Source organism: Aythya marila, assembly GCF_965140915.1.
Source record: "Aythya marila genome assembly, chromosome: 19".
NCBI lineage: Eukaryota > Metazoa > Chordata > Aves > Anseriformes > Anatidae > Aythya > Aythya marila.
In genome coordinates this window covers 9979714-9997407 of record NC_139060.1, presented here as the reverse complement: position 1 = coordinate 9997407, position 17694 = coordinate 9979714, and the positions used below count along the sequence as shown (strand labels likewise).

General features: G+C 58.2%; 1 protein-coding gene across 5 annotated transcripts; it reads left to right on the top strand.

The window, feature by feature from the left end:
• The first annotated feature begins 328 nt into the window (after nt 1-328).
• On the top strand, nt 329-17684 carry LHX6 (LIM homeobox 6). Of its 5 annotated transcripts, none has more exons than XM_082775859.1 (10): nt 329-457; nt 1077-1142; nt 1313-1498; nt 1578-1699; nt 6772-6992; nt 9335-9435; nt 9514-9609; nt 11238-11412; nt 11825-11920; nt 13386-17684. In XM_082775859.1, exons 1-10 carry the CDS (start codon nt 383-385, stop codon nt 13466-13468), a joined length of 1221 nt encoding a protein of 406 aa, XP_082631985.1. In that variant the 5' UTR covers nt 329-382; the 3' UTR covers nt 13469-17684. The 5 variants fall into 5 exon arrangements, with proteins under 5 accessions (XP_082631985.1, XP_082631983.1, XP_082631984.1 ...); XM_082775857.1 differs by having other exon boundaries at nt 334-457; nt 1002-1142; XM_082775858.1 differs by having other exon boundaries at nt 334-457; nt 1002-1142; nt 11825-11928.
• The last annotated feature ends 10 nt before the right edge of the window (nt 17685-17694 follow it).

Genomic DNA, 17694 nt, shown 5'->3' with positions numbered 1-17694 from the left:
GCTCCGGGACCGAGGCCGCTCCCGGCGGGGCGGCGCTGCCCGCGGCGGCCCCGTGCGCCCCGTCGGGGCGGGCAGCGCCGGGGCCGGGAGGGGGGCCCGGCGACCACCCCCGTTCCCCCCCCAACCTCCCCTCCCATCCCATCCCATCCCCTCTCCACCCCGCGGGCGGTGCCGGTGCCGCCGCAGGTAGCGGGGCCCGGCGGGGCGGGCGGCCCCCGGGGCTCGGCGGGGGGGCGCCGCTTCCTGCCCGGCCCGCGGCCGCCCCCGGCGGGGGAGCGGGGCCGGCGCGGCTCCCCGCCCTTCCTGCCGCGGCCGCGGGACGCGCCGCCCGCGGGCACGGAGCGCGGCGGCGGCGGCGGGCGGAGCGGGGCGCGCCCGCCCCATGCACCGGAGCCATGAGGGCGGGCAGCCCCGGGGCCCGGGCCGCCGCGCCCCGGCCGGCGCCGAGGCGGGCAAGGTGAGCGCCGTCGGGGCCGGGAGCGGGGCCGGAGAGCGGCGGCGGCGGCGGCGGGGCCGGTACCGGGTGGTGGTGGGGGGGGGGGGGAGCGGTGGGGCCGGGACCGGGGTCGGGACCGGGGCCGGGGCCGCTCGCCGCCTCCCGCGCCGAAGGGGAGGATTTTTCCATCCCGGCGCTTTCTGGGGCGTTTTGTGCTCGGCGGAGGGAGAGGGGGAAGAATTTCGATTTTTAATTACTACCATTAAAAAAATCAAATTTGCAATTCTTTGGGTGGCCTGATGGATTCCCTGATTGACAGCCGGAATTGACACTCTGGGTACCTCTTATCTCGGGCATTTACGGCAATTTCTAATTGCAGGTAGTTTGTGGGGTTTTTTCAGCGCTTTGGCTCGCATGGGAACCGAGCGATTACTTCAAGAGGCCCGGGTTAAGTGCAGGCAGGGAGAGAATTCAATCCACATTCAAATTGCTTCATTAAAGAGACGCAGCTTTTGTTGCAAAGGATTTAAATGGCCACTAGAAAGTTCTTATTTATTGTTTTGAGGCGGTTTATATAGGGTGCCCCGCGCTCGCCCGGCGCATGGAGCCGCAGCCTCCCTCTCCCGCTCTCTCCCGCAAGGTGATGCCGCCGGAGCCGCTGCCCAAGGGGAGCGCCCGCTGCCTCGACCCGCACGCCCGCGCCATGGTAAGCGGGGCCGGGGCCGCGCCGGGGCTGCCGGGGGCACCGGGGGCACCGGGACCCGCCGGGCCGAGCCGGGCCGGGACACGCGGGGAGAGCGCCGGGCCCCGGGGGGGTGGGGGTCCCGGGCGGCCGAGGCGGGGCCGCGGCTCACGGCCCCCCGGCTGTGCCCGCAGTCGCAGCCCGACGGGGAGCCGCTGCCCGGCGCCCTGGAGAAGGAGGACGCCCGCTCGGCGCCCAGCACCCCGTCCACGCCGTCCGTCTGCTCGCCGCCGTCCTCCTCCTCCTCGTCCACGCCGTCGGCCGGCAAGAACGTGTGCTCCAGCTGCGGGCTGGAGATCCTCGACCGGTACCTGCTCAAGGTGAGCGGCGGGGGCGGCGGGGGAGGCGGCGGCGGCGGCGGGCGGGCGGCCCCGGGTCTCAGCCCCCTTCTTGCCGCAGGTGAACAACCTCATCTGGCATGTCCGCTGCCTCGAGTGCTCCGTGTGCCGCACCTCGCTGCGGCAGCAGCACAGCTGCTACATCAAGAACAAGGAGATCTTCTGCAAGATGGACTACTTCAGGTAGGGGCCGGGCCGCCGGGGCTAAGAGGGGCGCGGGGGGAGCGGCCCCGTCGGGAGCGGAGCGGCCGCGCCGGCCCCGGTGCTGCCGGGGAAGGGGCCGCGAAGCTGCGGGGCCGCGGGGCAGAGAGCCCCGGGGCTGCTTCGCGGCGGCCGGGAGAAGCGGCGGCTCCCCGGGCACGGCCGAGGCACCGCAGCCGGTCCCGTGCCCTCGGCGGCTCCGGTCCTCGCCGGCCCCGCGGCGCCCGGGCAGGGACCGGGAGGCGTCGGACGGCACCGGCCCGGCGGCTGCGGGCAGGCTGAGCCCGCACCGAGCCGTCGGCAAGGCTGAGCCGTTGCTCCAAGCCTTCTCCTGTCGCGTAGCACCAAAAAACGCCGCGGCGTCGTTGGCGTTAGGGCGAGAAAGCGGCGAATCGAGTCCCCGGTGGCGGGGAGCGCCCGGCCGGCACCGGAACCGGGGCAGCTCGGGACTCCGGCGGCCGGAGGAGCGGGTCCCGCTGGGGGCCGCTTGTTGGGGCTGCGGCAGCCTTCGGGTGGAGAACCCCAAATCGGGAACCATCCCCTGAAAGAGAGGCGCGGGGATGGAGCGTTCCCGAGCTCCGCGCCGGGGTTTGGCTGCCGGCAGAGCCCCCCGCTCCGGCTTCGCCCATCTCGCCCGCCGAGGGAGCGCAGTTTGCCCCAGGAGGAAGGGGAAATCGCAGGCAGGAAATGAGAATGACCCCGGCGGGGCTGTGTGGGGCTCGCCACGACGGCCGCGATTCGGCTCGGCTCGGCTTGGCACGGCTCGGCAGCTCCCCCGGGCAGAGGTGCTTCGGGCAGGGCGTGCTCCGCGGGCGGCGTATTTAGGTGCCTCCAGGGGCTTTATTTTATTTAATTTGGTTTTAGTTTTATCTCATTATTTTTAAGAGGGTCTCCAGATGCGGCAGGAAGGGGGCCGTGCCCCCCGGCCCTCCGGCGCGGTGCTCTCGGTGCTCGGCGGGGCAGCTCCGAGCCCGGCTCCCCCCGCGCCCGCCCCGGCCCCGCCGCGCCGTTGTCCGCGAACAGCCGGCGGGAGGAACCGGGGATCCCACCGGAATCCTCCTCACCCGGGGCGGAAAGCACCGGGGCAGCCTGGGGTGCCTTTGTGCTGCTTCGGAGCAATTCCAGCGCTTTCCGTTAATTAATAACCGTTCGCACGATATTGCTATTTTTTTTTAAAGACGGGCGGTTTTTAAGGACGGGCTCCGAGCAGCGGCTGAACCCCGGCATCGCGGCGCTCGCCGCCCGCTCCACCGGGGACGTTCCCGGCCGGAGCCGCTGCTGGCCGGGCCGGCCCCGGCTGCCCGCGCTGGGGCGGCCGCAGAGCCGGAGGTGGCGTTTGCCGTTTGCACAAAACGATTTTAATTTTTATTGAATTTTTCTCGAGCGCGGAACGACGCCGGCGGGGCCGCGACCGGGTGGGGACGGGGCTGCCCCGTTCCTGGCCGCCCCCGGGGCCCCGAAGCCCGCGGGCACCGCGCTGCCGGTGGGGGACTCAAAGCGCCGGTTCGGGCATTGCCGAGCCGTGCCGAGCCGTACGGGGCCGGGCATTGCCGTGCCGAGCCGAGCCGAGCCGGTCCCCGCGGCGAGCCCCGGGCGGTGCCGATCCGCGCTGCCGTCGGTGCCCGGGGGCGGCCGAGCCCCGGCTGCTGCGGGGCCGGGGCCGGGCTTCAGCGCCGCGATCGGGAGCCGTGGATGGCCGGGACCCCGCGCCTCGCGTGGGGGTCCGCGGGGCTCTCCGGCCGGCAGAGCGGGGCCGCCGGCGGGGACTGCCCGGGCTGGGGTCCCGCAGCCCGGTGGGGAGCCCCCGGGAGCCGCTGGTGCCCGTGGAGGGCCTGCAGCCCCGGGCAGCAGGGACCCAGTGCTTGGCCAGGGACAAATCCGACTCTTCCGACTTTTTAAATTATTATTATTATTTGCCAAAGCGTGTTTTTAAAAAAGGAGCAGAACTGTCCCCCTGTCCCTTGTGTCCCCCTGTCCCTTCCCGTTCACACAAGAGGCTGTGCTGGCGCTGCCACGGCCCCGCAGCTCCGTGCGCGTCTTTAAGCAAGCGTCGCCGTTTCCTGTGTCTTGTCAAATAATTGCACTTGGCATCCAGGGCTCTAGTGCTTCGAGGAGAACCAAATTAAAATTGGAGCTCGTGGAGCTCCTTCGGAGGAACATTGTGTTCCCGGGTGATGCGAGGGCTGCTCACGGCCAAGCTCCCACGGCTGCGGTCTCGGGGAGGGCCAGCACCCCGCCGTGGTCCTGGTGTGACCCCCAGGGCACCCGGCCGTGCTGGGCAGCGCCGGGGCACAAAAGCTTGGGGTCCCTGCAGGTTGGGGCAGCGCAAGGCCCACGGGTGGGCCAGGGCCAGCGTGGGCTGTCACCCCCAGCCTTTGTGCCCCTGGGGTGCCTTTGTGCTCCGGCCTGAGCGCAGCCGTGGCTCGCCGCGCAGGCAGGCTCACTTCGGCAGCGCGCTGCTGCTCCTCTGCGTGGTTCAGCACAGATCCTGGAAGCCGCAGCCACGGCTGCTTCTAGGGGCTGTGTTAGGAGCTTCCTACAGAGCACACCCAGGGAGATGGGGACGTGTGGAGCTGTCGGTGGCCCTCACTCCAACCCCACAGGCATGGGGGTGCCAGGGCTCGGGGAGCTGCGGCACCCGGGTGCCCGTGAGCCTGCACGTACCAGGCACCCTCCTGCCTCTGCTCTCCCCGGAGGAGGCAGGACGGGTCTTTCTGGGATGAGTCCCTCCTGGTAATGTCACTGCTGCTTTCTATCTCCTGGTGGGGGTGCGGAGAGCTGGCAGCATCTGCTCACCCACCACAAACCACATGCGGGGCCGGAGCTGTGGATCCAGCCGGTGTTGGCGATGCCCTGGCCCAAGCTGTGGTGCATGGGCCAGGCTGCGGAGCTGAGCTTTGCCATCAGAGAAACCACCTGGGCTTGGGGAAAGCCTTCAGCTCTGTGTCTCCTGCTGCAGCGTGGCTCCATCCTTGTCCCCTCTGTGCCATGCGGGCAGCAGGACACCAGAAGCCCCTCACGTGGTGCCCCTCAGCTGCCGCGTGCTCGGGGCTCCCTGGGCTCTCGCTGCCCGTGGCAGGAACAGGCTCAGTGAATTGAAGTCAGATTTATTTTTGAAACACCATTTCCCATAGCGATGGGTCAGGGCGGTTTCTCTCCCCACGGGTGGTGATGTCCCTGTGGTGACAGCCCCTGCTGGGTGACAGCGGGTGCCTATGCACGGCCCTGGCTTGGTTTGGTTTCCATCAAAACCCGCCAGCTGCAGCCAGTGCTGGAAGCAGGCACTGGCGTGAGAGCTGCGGGCGCAGCATCGGTGGCTGCCGGCGCTGCCTCCTGCACGGCCCCGTGCCCGTGTCCCCCTGCGGGACCACGGGGTCTCCGTGGGGCGAGCAGAGTGGCCTCTGCCAGGAACTGCCACTGGCCAGGGACCCTGCCTGGCCACGGGGACACCGTGCTGCAGGTCTGAGCCACCCGGGTGTCCCCGTGGATCCCAGCCTGCGTGGGGTGATCTTCCCGGGCCGTGCCCGTCCCAGCGCGCAGCTTGGCCTGCTCCGGAGCAGGGAGCGATTGAACCGGGGAGAGGCGATTACCACGTGCTATTAGTTCGTTTAAGCCTGCCCCCTCGTTTGATAGCGTTCAGCAAATACGACTGTTTATATAGCACATTGTTCAAAGTAATTCGACTTACAGGAACAATCTTTACTTCTAAATAAAAAATTAATACAGTTCTTTTGTTTGTGCGTTTATATAAACGAGCTGGCACAAAGTCAGTTTACAATGTTCCCATCTGAAGTAAATTAGCGAAGTCTCTTAGCTAAGTCTCTGTATAATTTCAGCACAGAAATGTCCTCTCTAAAGCAGCCTTTTTTTTTGTTGGTTGGGTTTCGTTTTTTATTTTTTTTTTGGTCAGCTATGGTCAGGCTGAAAAATTTAAACCTTTCTCTTCCTCCCAAACAGTCTTGCAGCTAGCGACTCGGTACAGGATGGTCTTGCAGCATCTCCCCAGGGTCACGGAGGGGTGGCAGCTCAGGGACGGCTCAGCCGTGGCGCACGAGGCTGCGGCGTGCTCCCACCTGGGGCTGTCTCAGGGTGCCCGGAGCGGTTGCGGTCTCTGCCACCTGCCCAGCTCTGCAGCCTCGAGGCGCTGCAGCGAGAGGTGCCCTTGGTGCAGTCCCCTCCGTGTTCCCTGCCTGCAATGCAGGAAATGCTCGGGCTGTTCGGGCAGGGGATGGCAGCGGCTGCTGCTTCCCGGCAGGGATGGGGACGAGGAGCGCGGGGCCGGGTGCGAGCCCCGTGACGTGGTGACTGCGAGCAGGGCTGCGTCGGGGCCAGCACCAGCCCTGCGGAGCTGGAGGAGACGCTGCTCTCTCCCTGCTGCTTACTGCTCATTGCGTGTATTTTTTTTTAACGGTTTTAGTAAAACTACAATGTGAAAACCCACCCGCGTTAGTGGAGGCCGTGCCCATGCTGTGGTGGCACCGCCTGGGCTCGGTGCAGGAGCGGTGGCCTGGTGGAGCTGCCGGCAGCGGGGCACTCAGAAGCGTGCGCCGAGGCACGGCCCCCCCGGTGTGTGGGGATGCGGCGGCCTCGTTACCTTTTCATTTCACTGAAATACTTCCTAGCATAAATAACTCGAGTGCGATCATCATCTTCTCGCCGCGAGGAGACCTCCTCGTAGGAGGAAAAAGCAGATGCATACGTCTGTGTGTGTGAGGAGAAAACACATGTTTTGATTTATTGCAATAGGGGAAAAAACGGCTCTAACAAAATTTCCATCTGAGTGTCACACTGCCTGTTATCAAAATAAAAAGCCCACGAACTTGGAGGCTGATTCATTGCACTGCGTGACCTCAGCGCTCGCTCGCACGGCTCAGCCCCGCGGCCGCGCCTGGTGCTGCGGGGCCGCGCTGGGCCCCCTGCCCGCGGTAGCCCCCGGGGGACGGTTTCCCCACAGCCCCTTCCCCGCGTGGGCTTTGTGGGGTTGGGGCTGGTTGGGGTGGGCGATGGGGCGGCGGGGGCTGCCCGCCCTCACCCTGTCTCCTCTCCTCCCGCAGCCGGTTTGGTACCAAGTGCGCCCGCTGCGGCAGGCAGATCTACGCCAGCGACTGGGTGCGGCGGGCGCGGGGCAACGCCTACCACCTCGCCTGCTTCGCCTGCTTCTCCTGCAAGCGGCAGCTCTCCACCGGCGAGGAGTTCGGCTTGGTGGAGGAGAAGGTGCTGTGCCGGATCCACTACGACACCATGATAGAGAACCTCAAGCGAGCGGCGGAAAACGGTACGGAGCCGCGGTGCAGCCCTCGGTGCGGGGACATCGCTGCCGTGGTGAGGTGTCGGGGCCGGTCCCGCTGCTGCTGGGGGCACGTGGAGAGCGGGACGGTGCCTGCCCAGAGGCTGCTGCTGCCCTGGGGTGCACGTGGGTGTGATGGGCTGGCGCTGCTGGTGGCAGAGCCGTGTGCTGAGGGCAATGCTGGGCACAGCCCCTGGTCCAGCTCCCACCGCACCGCCTGGTCTTGCTGTCACGTGCGGCGAGTCAGAAAACCGCAGGGATTTTGAGGCCGTGAGTCATAAACCTAGAAGGTGGGGAACCTGGCAGGCAGATAGACTGTTCCTGTCTTTTTCCACCGGCCCTGGGATGGGTTTCTCATTGCTGTGTGCTGCTGTCCCTGCTGTGGCACGTCACCAATGGCCTCCTGGTCCCACCCAAGTCCCCCTCTCACGGCGCTGGGCTGGTGCCACCAGGTCACGCAGCGCTGCGGTTCCTCCAGTGCGGCCTGGCCCCAGTGCTGGCCCAGAGGGTGCTTGGAGGAGAGAAACGGCTTTGTAAGATTTGCGAGGCCACATCGTGCCACGTTACCACCGGGCTGGGCCAGGAGGGAGCCTGGCCAGGTCCTGCCCCACATGCTCGGGCTGCAACCGCCTCCGGCTCCCTCCCGTGCTCATGTCTGTGGTGAGGAGATGAGTGAGGGTTGTGGCAGGGCTGCTTGCTTTTATTATGTTGGGCACTGAGAGGCTGCCCATGGAGATGCTCTGCGGCCATAGGAATGCTGAGAGAAATGCCCAGGGACCCCATGGGGCTGTGCTGGGGCATTGCCTGCCTGGGAGCACGGCTCCTGCCCATGCTGCCCCTTGCTAGTGCTTCATGGGCATGGGGAGGCAAACGCCGCGTCCCAGCCCGTGCAGCATGTGGAAGCTATTAACAACCTGACACGAAAATAATCAGTGTTTCTGTTTACAGCCTTTGAGTAAGAGAATGGAAACAGCGTGCCCTGTCGGGCTGGGAGGGTCCCGGCCGCGGGGCCGGTGGTCGGCTGGCTGTGGGGGCGCGGGGCTGAGGCCGGGCACGGGGGGTGGTGGGGAGAGGCTGCGGGTCCGGGGGGAGCGTGGGGCCAGGCTGTGACCGTGGCCGGGTCTGGCTCCAGGGCCCTGCAGTGCCCTGGTCCCAGCTGGGGCTTGGTTTGCACTGCAGGGGAGGTCCCTGCCAGTGCTGGCGAGCCCTGCGGAGCTGGGGCACAGGGCGAGTGTCCTCGGGCAGGTGCCCGGCTTCGAGCGCAGTGCCCCTTGGCTGCAGGAGGGGATGGGGAGGCTCTGGAGAGCAGTGTTGCTGCAGAGTTAGAGGGCCACACTTTTTTTTCCCCCTCCAGTAATTACCCAGCAATTTCTTCAGCACATGAGGTTTTACACACAAGAAAAATAAACAGATGTTGCTGAAGTCAGAGTCCCATTCATCATCCTAAAAGAACAAGTCAAACTATATGAGAAAGTCCTTCAACTCAAGCCAAGACAATCACAGCCCGGTCCAGCTTGCAGAGCAAACGTCGTGGTGTGCAGGCACATCCTGGGAGCGGGGCGAGCGCCAGCCCTGCGCAGGCACCCTCCCTCATCCATCACTCCTCCGGGCAGGACGTGGGCTCCGGTGGGGTCCCCAGAGCAGGGTGGGGGCCCTGGCCCTGGCTGTCCCCCCACTGTCTCCGTGGCTGTGTGAGGGGGGCCAGGCTCGCCCCGAGGCCCTGTTTGGGCAGTGGGGGACAGTCCCTGTCCCAGTGTGTCCTCCTGCTGTGTGGCTGCTGCTTCGGGTGGTGGCAGCACGCGGAGCAAGGTCACCGGCACCACTGCTGTGGGGCCCTGGACATGGTCAGGGGAAGAGCAAGGAGCCCATTCAATCACACCCTGAGTGAATGGGATGGGTGATGGAGGCAGTGTTGCAGTGGAGACAGGGCCACAGGGCACAGCGTGGGTGTCGGTGTGCTCAGCAGCACGCAGGGTCCTCTTCTGAGCTGCTCATGGGGGGACGCAGCCTGGTGGTGCCACAAGCCGAGGACGTCAGTGCCTTCCTTTATACACCACAACGTCCATCTTCCCTCTGTCCTTTCCCCATCCCTCATTCCCCACCTCTTCCACAAAACTGCTGTTTTTTCCAAACACATCAGGGGCAGCATTACCACTTGGGGACAGAGAGACTCAGTGGTCCCTCTCTGGGTCAGTGCCACTGCCCCGTGCCGCGATGTCCCCAGGCAGGGCAGGGCAGGGAGGACGCTGCATGTGTGTGTGCTGGGAGGTGCACGGCTGTTATTCAGCTCCCCCAGCGCTGACTGCAGCACTCTGGGCTTCTCTCCACAGGCAACGGGATCACGCTGGAGGGGGCCGTGCCCTCGGAGCAGGACAGCCAGCCGAAGCCGGCCAAGAGGGCGCGCACCTCCTTCACCGCCGAGCAGCTGCAGGTAGCGGGGCTGGGCCGGGGGCTGGGGGGGCCCGCGGTGCCCGGCCTCACCCTCACCCCTCTGCTCGCCGCCCGCCAGGTCATGCAGGCACAGTTTGCTCAGGACAACAACCCCGACGCACAAACGCTTCAGAAACTCGCAGACATGACGGGGCTGAGTCGGAGAGTCATTCAGGTAGGGGCAGCCGTGGGGCGAGCGTGTGGGACGTGGGGTACAGGTGAGGTGCGGGCACCAGCACCCCCATGGTGGATGGAGAAGGGGGCAGAGGGGGACACTGGTGACCCTGTGATGGGAACACTGGTTCTAAATGGGATGAACATCCCCCTAGCCCCTTGCTGGCTGCCGGGCTTGCTGCATCCAGCAGCTTTGTGCTCTCTTTTGGGTGCATTGTTTCGCAATGCCAGCACCACCCTTGCCCTTTCTCACTCTTTGATTTTCAGTATTTTTTTTCTCTTTTTAATGCAATGAAAAAAAAAATACAGCCCTGGCCAATCCAAACAAATTATGGGGTAGGGAGCTGCCCCTAACACACTGGCTGCAGCACTCTGTCACTGACCTGGGCACAGGCAGGACAGGTGCTTCAGCAGCGAGGTGCTGGTCCTGCAAGGCTGCACCATTGGTGTTGGGAAGTTTCAGCAGAAAAGAGGGCAGCAACATCCCTGTCCCTGTGCCGTGTGTGAGGGATGGGAGAGCCGTGACAGAGGGGCTGGGAGGAAAACAGTACCTCTGCCACTCCTGCAGCCACCCCAGCTGTGCCCTCGGCCACATTCATGCTCCTCACTTCGGCGTGCTGCTGACACTTTCTGCATACAATGAGAGCACGAGTGATTAAAATAAACTTGGAGCTTTCATCCAGGAATTGTTTTGCCAAAGACGCATTTAAATTTCTAGCGCGTGAAAATCTGGCTCGAGCCTCGGTTATTGAGACTCTTCATTTAGAGAAAGATCAACTGGTCTGCACGCTGGGCTGTTTTTTATGTGGGTATTTTTTAAAGGTGCTTCGAGCAGGAAACAATTTGTCAAACGCTTGTGACTGTTTCCTTCGCATGGTCCAGTGTGCGTGGCCTCAGGGCGCTGATCTTCGCTGTGACTTGTGGAAGGTTTCTACTCCCAATTATCCTTCAGAAATTAAAGCATAAGAAAGAAAACACCACATTAGCATGGAAAAAGCCTCTCTGTATGTTTTAGTTCTAGGGTGTAACCCCCTAACTATTCCTTTAATTAGGAGCAGTGAGATACAGTCAGAAGGCTCCTGCCTGCTGGTGGATGCAGTAGGGCTGTCTCCTGTCATACCTTCATTTCTCAGCTTCATTGTGCTGCTGATGTGGTTTCTGGACACAATAACCACAAGAGATTGAATTGTTTTCGTCATTCCTACGGTTGCAGACGCAGCTCGCTGCGGATGTGCTGTCAGCGCGGAAGGGAGCGGTGTGATATTTAGCGAGAGCTCCTGCACAGCCCGGTCGTGGCATTTCACCCAGCGACTCCTGCGCCAAGCACGAAAGTTTTCATTGCCTTACTGAAGAATGGTGTCGGTTCTGACCACACCAAATTAACCATAATGGTGCCACTTCAGGCATGCTATTGTCTGTGCTTTCTGGAGACAAAAGTCTTCCTCCAGCGAGCGCAGAAAAAAAGCAGTGGGAGGCAGCGGACGCTAACAAGGTGTTTCAGCGCGGAGATCTCCAAATGCGATGCCTTTTTGTAAATACCCCGTGGAGGCAGCTCTCACAGGGTCTTTGTGAGCGACCGCAGCTCAGCCCAATTCCCTCTTCACGTAGTGTCTGCTGCTTTCCTTTCAGGTTTGGTTTCAAAACTGCAGAGCCCGCCATAAAAAACACACGCCCCAGCACACGGTGCCGCCCTCGGGGGCCCCCCCGTCCCGCATCCCCTCCTCCCTCCCCGAGGACATCCACTACTCGCCCTTCAGCAGCCCGGAGCGGGCCCGGATGGTGACGCTGCACGGATACATAGAGAGTGAGTGCGGGGCTGGGGAGGGGCTGAGCAGTTTGGTCCCACAAAGGTCCCTGGCTTGGCTTGGCTTTAGGGCCCTCGGCCTTCCTTGGGTTCCCTTTGTCGTGGAGAGCAGCGTGGGTGCATCCTGTGGAGCTGGTGTGCTCCTGCGCAAGGTCAGAGGAGCTTTTCCTAATAACTGCTGGTTGCTGATGAACTGTTTGCGAGTAGGGCAGTGTTGTTGGGGTGGGAAGGGTCACCAGGATGGAGTCTCTGGGCTCTGTGCAACCCATGAGGTTTCTCCCCACCCTTGCCTACACCAGACGAGGCTCCTCAATGCGTGTCCCTGGGTGCTCCCTGCCAGGAGCCCAGCCGTGCTGCTCTCAGGGCTTGTGTTGTTGGCAGTAACGGGGCTGAAGCCTCTTCTCATCCACAGGTCAGGTACAGTGTGGACAAGTGCACTGTAGACTTCCCTACACTGCTCCACCAGTGCACCTCAAAGCAGACATGGAAGGACCACTATCTAATAGGGGTGAGAAGGTAATTGTACTCTTTGTTTCAGGCTTTGGGGCCAAACTGCTGCTTGTGTAATGTCGTTGCCACTGCCTGCTCGTGCCAGCAGGGTTGCTTCGCTGTGATCTATAGCAGCTGCCAGCTGCTCATGGTGTTTGCTTCATTCTGGTGGCCCTAGACTGATGTACCAGCTGTTGGTACATGGCACCGATTTGTTCTGCACTAAGTTCCCCTCCTTGTCATGTGCTGGGTGGGATGCTATGCCTGGAGCCACTCAAGTCTCCAACCTCCCCCTGCCTTAGCTCCTGTGTTTCTGGTTTCTCCCTTCCCTGTGGTCACTCGCTTCTTTCCCTGCTCTGCTGCCCTGCTGTCAGCACGCTTGGTCTGCTAGTGACTGCGCGGGCAGGACCCGCGCCACGTTCTGACTTCCAGCTCTCCATGAGCTAATAAGAAGGATTCATTTCTTGGGGATTCCAGTATTGCTTAAAGAATAACAACTGGCCATCATCATATCTTAAATAGGAATGTTATTTCACAATGCCTGGCTAAGAAACAATATTGCATATAGATTTTTTTTTCTTTTCAGTACTTCAGTATCTGCCCATTCTAACGTAGAGCTCATTTTTGGGACAAGGCTCCTGAAATGATGTATACATGCCTAGGCTCAGGATTTTATTTAGGATCCCAATTTAAGTGACTTCATTTTGAGGAAATACTATACTGAGCCTTTGGCAACTCTTACTGTTGTAGCTTTCATCTTTACTTTTAGAAGCTCTCAGCATCTCTTTCCAAATCTTTCTCTATTCAGTGCAGCAACCAGAGATTATTGAGCTCTGCTTCAATAAATGCAAGCAGGGACACAGCAAAGTTACTTTTTTGGTCAAAATGATAGCATTTTATCTTGATATCTACACAGAAAACTGGAGAGTTTTCAGAAAATATTACTCTGTCCTGACGCTGTCCTTCAAAGAAAGTCCCCAGCAGCAACTGGTTCCTGTGACTTCAGTGCAATTACTTGTGGATGTTGCAGGGCTGGGTTCTCAGGACATGGGGCTGCCCCCCAGACCAGTTCCTTTTCCAAACAATTCCTGCTGTGCTCAGTTCTGGAAACCTAAAGCAGCATCTTTTTCCTCATAGACTGTGAGATTTGCTCAGAGAGCAAACAAGATACCTACAGGCTGCCCTGCGCCGTGCAGTGCAGTTCTGCAGGCTAACAGGGAGCTGGTGACTCCCTTAGGGGTGCACTGCTGTGCTCCCTTTACCTCCCGCTTGTTATGCTGTGTGCTGCCTTCTCTGTGAGCTCTGGTCTGTGGAGTTCAGGGGCAAGAGTGGCTTCAGAAGGAGTTTGTCCCACGGGCAAGTCGCTGCCCTCTCTTTTGGCTGGGTGTGTGTGCTGCCTGGCTGTTCCCCGAGAGCCCATTTCCGTGGTGAGGGCCATTTGTCTGTGGAAGTGGCTAATGCTTGGTTCACGTTTCTCCCACTAGGTCATCCTCTTTCAGTACTGACTGCGCGAGCTCTTCCTCATCTGCCCACGGCGCTACCAGCACCACTGCCCCTCAGTCGCTGAAACAGCGTCCAGCCCGAGGCAACTGTTCTCAGTCATGCAGGAGAAACTCAGATCCAGCACTCTCAGTTGTTCCCATTGACCAGCATCTAACATCCACTATTATTTCTCCAGCAACACTCTGTGTATGTGTGTGTCGAGTGCAGAGTTACATTTTTCACTTGTTTCTTGTGGACTTGTAGAATGACAGTGAGTCTCTCCAAGGCAATGCCAGACACAGCCAAAATTAGTGACTCTGCTGTGCTTACAAATCCTGCTCCCCAGTCACGGGAATATGAACAGATCAGTTTACGCTGAGTCACAGGGGGTTCGATGATCACCTATGAATATAAAGAAAGGAGGAATTTACGTGGTTTGGCCTGATTCTCTTTTTGCACCAGTGAAGCAGTGTTGGTTCCCGGACGTCCCTCCTTATTTACACTTGCATGTGTGAAATCCGAAATGGGCTCTTTGGCTCAGCAACTCAATATACACACAGGACTCCTGAGCCAAAGCCGCAGGTAGCTGTGGCTCCACTAAGTGGAAAACATGATGCCAGCTGGAAATAGGCAGTTTTCCTTCCTCCTCAAAGTGCTTTAGAATCACATGTCCTTTGATCACTCTGTAAGGTAAGTAAACCTTAGTGTTTCCCCCCCTCATTTTGTAGGAGGGGAAACGGAGATGTCCTGAACCGAAAGGAGTGGTGGGGGTTGGTGGCAGAGCCAGGTTTAGCACTCTGAAGGTTTTGATTGCTGACTTGTTCTCAGAGCACTGAATATCTCTCTCCTCTCATAGCCATCTGCCAAATCTTTCATTGTTTTTATTATCAGTCTCATTTTTTATTAACAAGCTACTTTATTTCCGTGGAGTCATGTTGGATCACAAAGGGGTGATTTCAAAGTGTACCTACACAAAACTTAGGCACTCCATACACTGGGCCTGGGGAATCCCTAAAGGAAGCTGATTGTAAATGAGTAGAAAAGTCTTGCCCTGGTACGGGCCCCAGGAGAGGGACCCAGTGCTGTGCCCAGTGCTCGCTGAGGGCGGCAGGGGAGGAACCCGGGAGCAGTCAGGGAGGTGCAGCCGGCGGTAAGGCCGGCAGGAGTGGTCCTGGCTGAGTGGCAGCAAGGTGACGGCGTATTCCTTTGTCTGGCAGCGCCCGATTACCTCTGCCCTTGCCTTGTTCCCCCTTCCTGAAGCACGACTGTTGCTTCTGCCATGGCTGGGATGGAGGCGCAGCCCCAGCCGGCTGCTCGCAGAGGAGCGGGTGATGCGGGGCTCACCCTCAGAGGCAGTCTCACTGCAACAACAAAGGAAGTACTCGGCCCTCTGGCCCCAAATCAGGAAAAAGCCTCTGAAATGATACTTCATTGACAGTAAGAACAAAAGTAAACAGCTAGCGTTTGCCAGCCCTTCTCAGCTTGCACCAAGCCATGAGCAGGCCGATAACAAAACCTCTCTTCACATGAGCTCATGGGTCTGTCTTGCTGCTCGGTGTCTGCGCGGCATTTCCAAGAATGTGAAAGCCTACCATGAGCCACAGTTAGTGCGTGACGTGACTGAGCGGTGCCTGCGGGACAGACGACAGGAATCCATCGGTTGCATAACTTGTTTTTGGTTCAAGCTGCAGATACACGTGTTTTTCTCTCGGGGAGATCCATCTCCAGCAGCCCTTGGTGGCTGAGCTGGGTGGGTGGCACCGGGCCGGGCCTGCTGGGCGCTGGTGGCCCTGCACGGTCACCATGGGCTGCTCAGGGACTTGTGTGAGGAGATATGGATATCTGCTGAGGTGGCCACCGAGATCTCTTGATTTGAGGAATAACCAAATGCAAGCACACGCTGGTATGTGTTGGAACAAATACATACAAACCTCTGTGTGTGTATGTATGTAAAGCAGGGAGAGTGATGGTAGTATTCGGACAGTGAGGCCAGTATTCTGTCTAACTGCAGCTAGCAGCTCTACCTCCATTTTAAAACAGCATTTGGAAGGAGGGAGGAAATTAGGTCCGTAAAGTATTATTGTCACCTCCTGACGCACCAATAACCACTTCCAGCGTGTCACCCACCACAAGGGACTCCCGCACGCGTGGCCTGGCAGCAACCACCGCTCCAAAGTGTCTCCGTGGGGCAGGAACGGTCACAAGCTGCTCCCGTTCCTGCCACTTTTCTCCCTGTCTGTAGCGATGAGCGAAAGGACTGGCAGACCTTTTGTTGGCTGTGAGTGCTGCTTCCCGGCATGGGTGGCTGCGGGGTGTACGTGGCGTGCTGTGTCCGCGTGAAACGGCCTTCAGATGCTGGGGGTGGTCGGCGGGGTCACCAGGGCCCCACTTTCTTCTCCGTTTGTGCTCGCGCATTGGAATGATTGTTTAGTTGTGGACTTAGTGCTATAAACTAATGGGTAGCTGTCCAATTTAAGGCTGAAGGAGAGACCTCAGGCTGTAACTTGACCTGACACCCCCCAGTACTTGAGATTTCCACAACTGTTTTGTTGAGGGAGAAAACGGTCTGTTGCATTTATCTTCTGTCTCAGCAGTGCAGTGAAAGGGAGGCTATTAACTATGTATCTGCTAAATATCAGCTTAGTCACTGACCAAGAGAACCACTTGTGAAATGTACTGTATGTCAAAGTTTTTGTAGCTGATACCACGGACGGGACCAGCATGCGAAGCGCAGGGTAACGCGGAGGTCTCTCCCCGGCCGCGCTGTGCTCACAGCGACCTGCACTGCACAGACCCTGCCCGAGGGCAGCTCCCCCCGTAAGTAGCCAGGAGCAGCTTTGCTAATTCAGAAATCAGGCTCTGTTCATATTAAGCCCAAATTGTTTGCAAAAACTGGAAGCAATTCAGCTTGTGCAGTTTTAGAGCTAATTATGTGTATGGAAAATACTCAACTCTACCAAGAATGTAAGAAATTCTCTAATTTATTCAATACGTTGTTTCACAATATATTTCACACTGACTGTTGCCACTGAACCAAACCTTATCTCAGGTCATTTGCATTCATCTCCTGTCTGTAGATTTAAAAAAAAAAAAAAGAGAAAAGAAAAGAAAAAGTAAAACTCATTCTCATTTTCTTCGTTTATTCAGTAATTGCCAAATAAGTCCTGGTGCAGCAATGCAGACTCCATGTATTAAACTTTTCCAGTTGCTATTTACAAAAACTTTTGCAGACAAAATCTGGTGAAGATAGGCAGTGAAAGGCTTTTCACTCGATTTTAATAAGGTAACTAAATATAGTGAGGGTCTGAAAGTGGAATGGTTTACAATTTTATTGCTTTTTTTTTTTTTTTTTCTTTTGGCTCACGCTGGTTAACCCCAATGCCCTAGCTAAAGGTGCTTACACAACTTACTAGTTGGGACGGGGGAGTGGGAATCAATCCTGCACTACTATCAGTGATATATCTGTAGGATGCCAACTATAGACACATCGGTTTTATTTCATCAGCCAATCATTTTGTTGTAGCATGTTGCAATTATGCATGTCTTGGCTACAATGGTTAAAAAATTCTCTAAATGAATGGACAGTCAAGACTAATATTTATTTTAAAAATTAAAACTAAATTGTAAGCACTTTTTTGTAAAACCAATGTCTGTTTTGTTACATACTTTTAATGTTGTGCTTTGTAAATGTCTTATTTGTGTAATAAATAAAGTTAATGCAAGTAGAAGTGCTGGCACTTACATCCAGAAAATGATGTAATTCCATTTTATTTTATTTTTAAATACTTTCTGGCTTACTAATCAAGCAGCAACCCACCCAGTTTTCCTCTTTTATTATTTTGTTAAACTCTGGCTTCAGGAGAGTTCAACAAACGTTCGTAGTAAATGGATATAATTTCCTAGTTAGCAAACCAGTCATTAAAGAATACCTCTGGTGTACATTATTACAATGATCAATCAATATCAAAGTACTGAGCAAAAAGAGAGGAAAGGAATTCACCAGGACAGCTAACTAAAATCTGGGAAAATAATGTTGATTAAGATGGATTTGAATGACTTCAACACTGAATCTGAGGCACTCTTTTTAACAAATTGTTTTCAAGCTTAATAACGTGTATATATACCACACTACACACCTCTCAGGAATATTACTGTGAGTACAGTCTGCTCTTTTTCCATGGCTTTTTCTCAGCATGACTGATTAAATGATTATTTCCATTTTTGTTTATGCTGACAAAGATGACGAAAAGATTATATTCCTGTAGAGGGAAGGGGTGATATAAATCTGTGTGGACAAATTAGACTTATTGT